This window comes from Camelina sativa, chromosome 16, assembly GCF_000633955.1.
Source record: "Camelina sativa cultivar DH55 chromosome 16, Cs, whole genome shotgun sequence".
In the NCBI taxonomy this organism is placed as follows: Eukaryota; Viridiplantae; Streptophyta; class Magnoliopsida; order Brassicales; family Brassicaceae; genus Camelina; species Camelina sativa.
In genome coordinates, this window is record NC_025700.1 from 26,064,306 (window position 1) to 26,065,128 (window position 823).

Here is an 823-nt window from a genome sequence, read left to right on the forward strand (position 1 = left end):
TACTTGGTTGACTTCTCCTGCTTCAAGCCCGATGATTCCCGTAAATGCACTAAAAAGATCTTCATGGACCGTTCTAAACTCACTGGTTCTTTCACAGAGGAGAATCTTGAGTTCCAGCGCAAGATTTTAACACGTTCGGGACTTGGCGAATCTACTTATTTACCTGAGGCTGTCCTCAATGTTCCTCCAAACCCGTGTATGAAAGAAGCTCGAAAAGAGGCGGAGACTGTGATGTTTGGAGCCATCAATGAGCTTCTTGCCAAGACCAATGTGAATCCTAAGGATATTGGGATATTGATTGTTAACTGCAGTTTGTTTAACCCGACACCTTCGTTATCTGCTATGGTTGTCAATCATTATAAGCTCCGTGGGAACATACTCAGTTACAACTTGGGAGGAATGGGTTGCAGTGCTGGTTTGATCTCTATCGACCTTGCTAAACATCTTCTTCACACCATTCCCAACACTTATGCCATGGTGATTAGCATGGAGAATATTACTTTGAACTGGTATTTCGGGAATGACCGGTCAAAGCTTGTCTCCAACTGTCTTTTCAGAATGGGTGGTGCAGCGATTCTTCTCTCAAACAAACGATGGGACAGAAGAAGATCGAAATACGAGCTTGTTGATACTGTTCGTACCCACAAGGGAGCTGATGATAAGTGTTTCGGCTGCATAACTCAAGAAGAGGATTCCGCTAGTAAGGTTGGTGTAACCCTCTCCAAAGAACTGATGGCTGTTGCCGGTGATGCTCTAAAGACAAACATCACGACGTTAGGACCACTAGTTTTGCCGACATCTGAACAGCTTCTATTCTTTGCAA

General features: G+C 44.1%; 1 protein-coding gene across 1 annotated transcript in view; it reads left to right on the forward strand.

The window, feature by feature from the left end:
* The window catches only part of LOC104752568 (3-ketoacyl-CoA synthase 11-like), a 4,940-nt gene that overhangs the window by 2,391 nt on the left and 1,726 nt on the right, over positions 1–823 (forward strand). Inside the window, exon 3 of the mRNA XM_019238231.1 lies at positions 169–705. Coding sequence (XP_019093776.1) covers positions 169–705 — 537 coding nt within the window. The remainder of the gene's footprint in view (positions 1–168; positions 706–823) is intronic.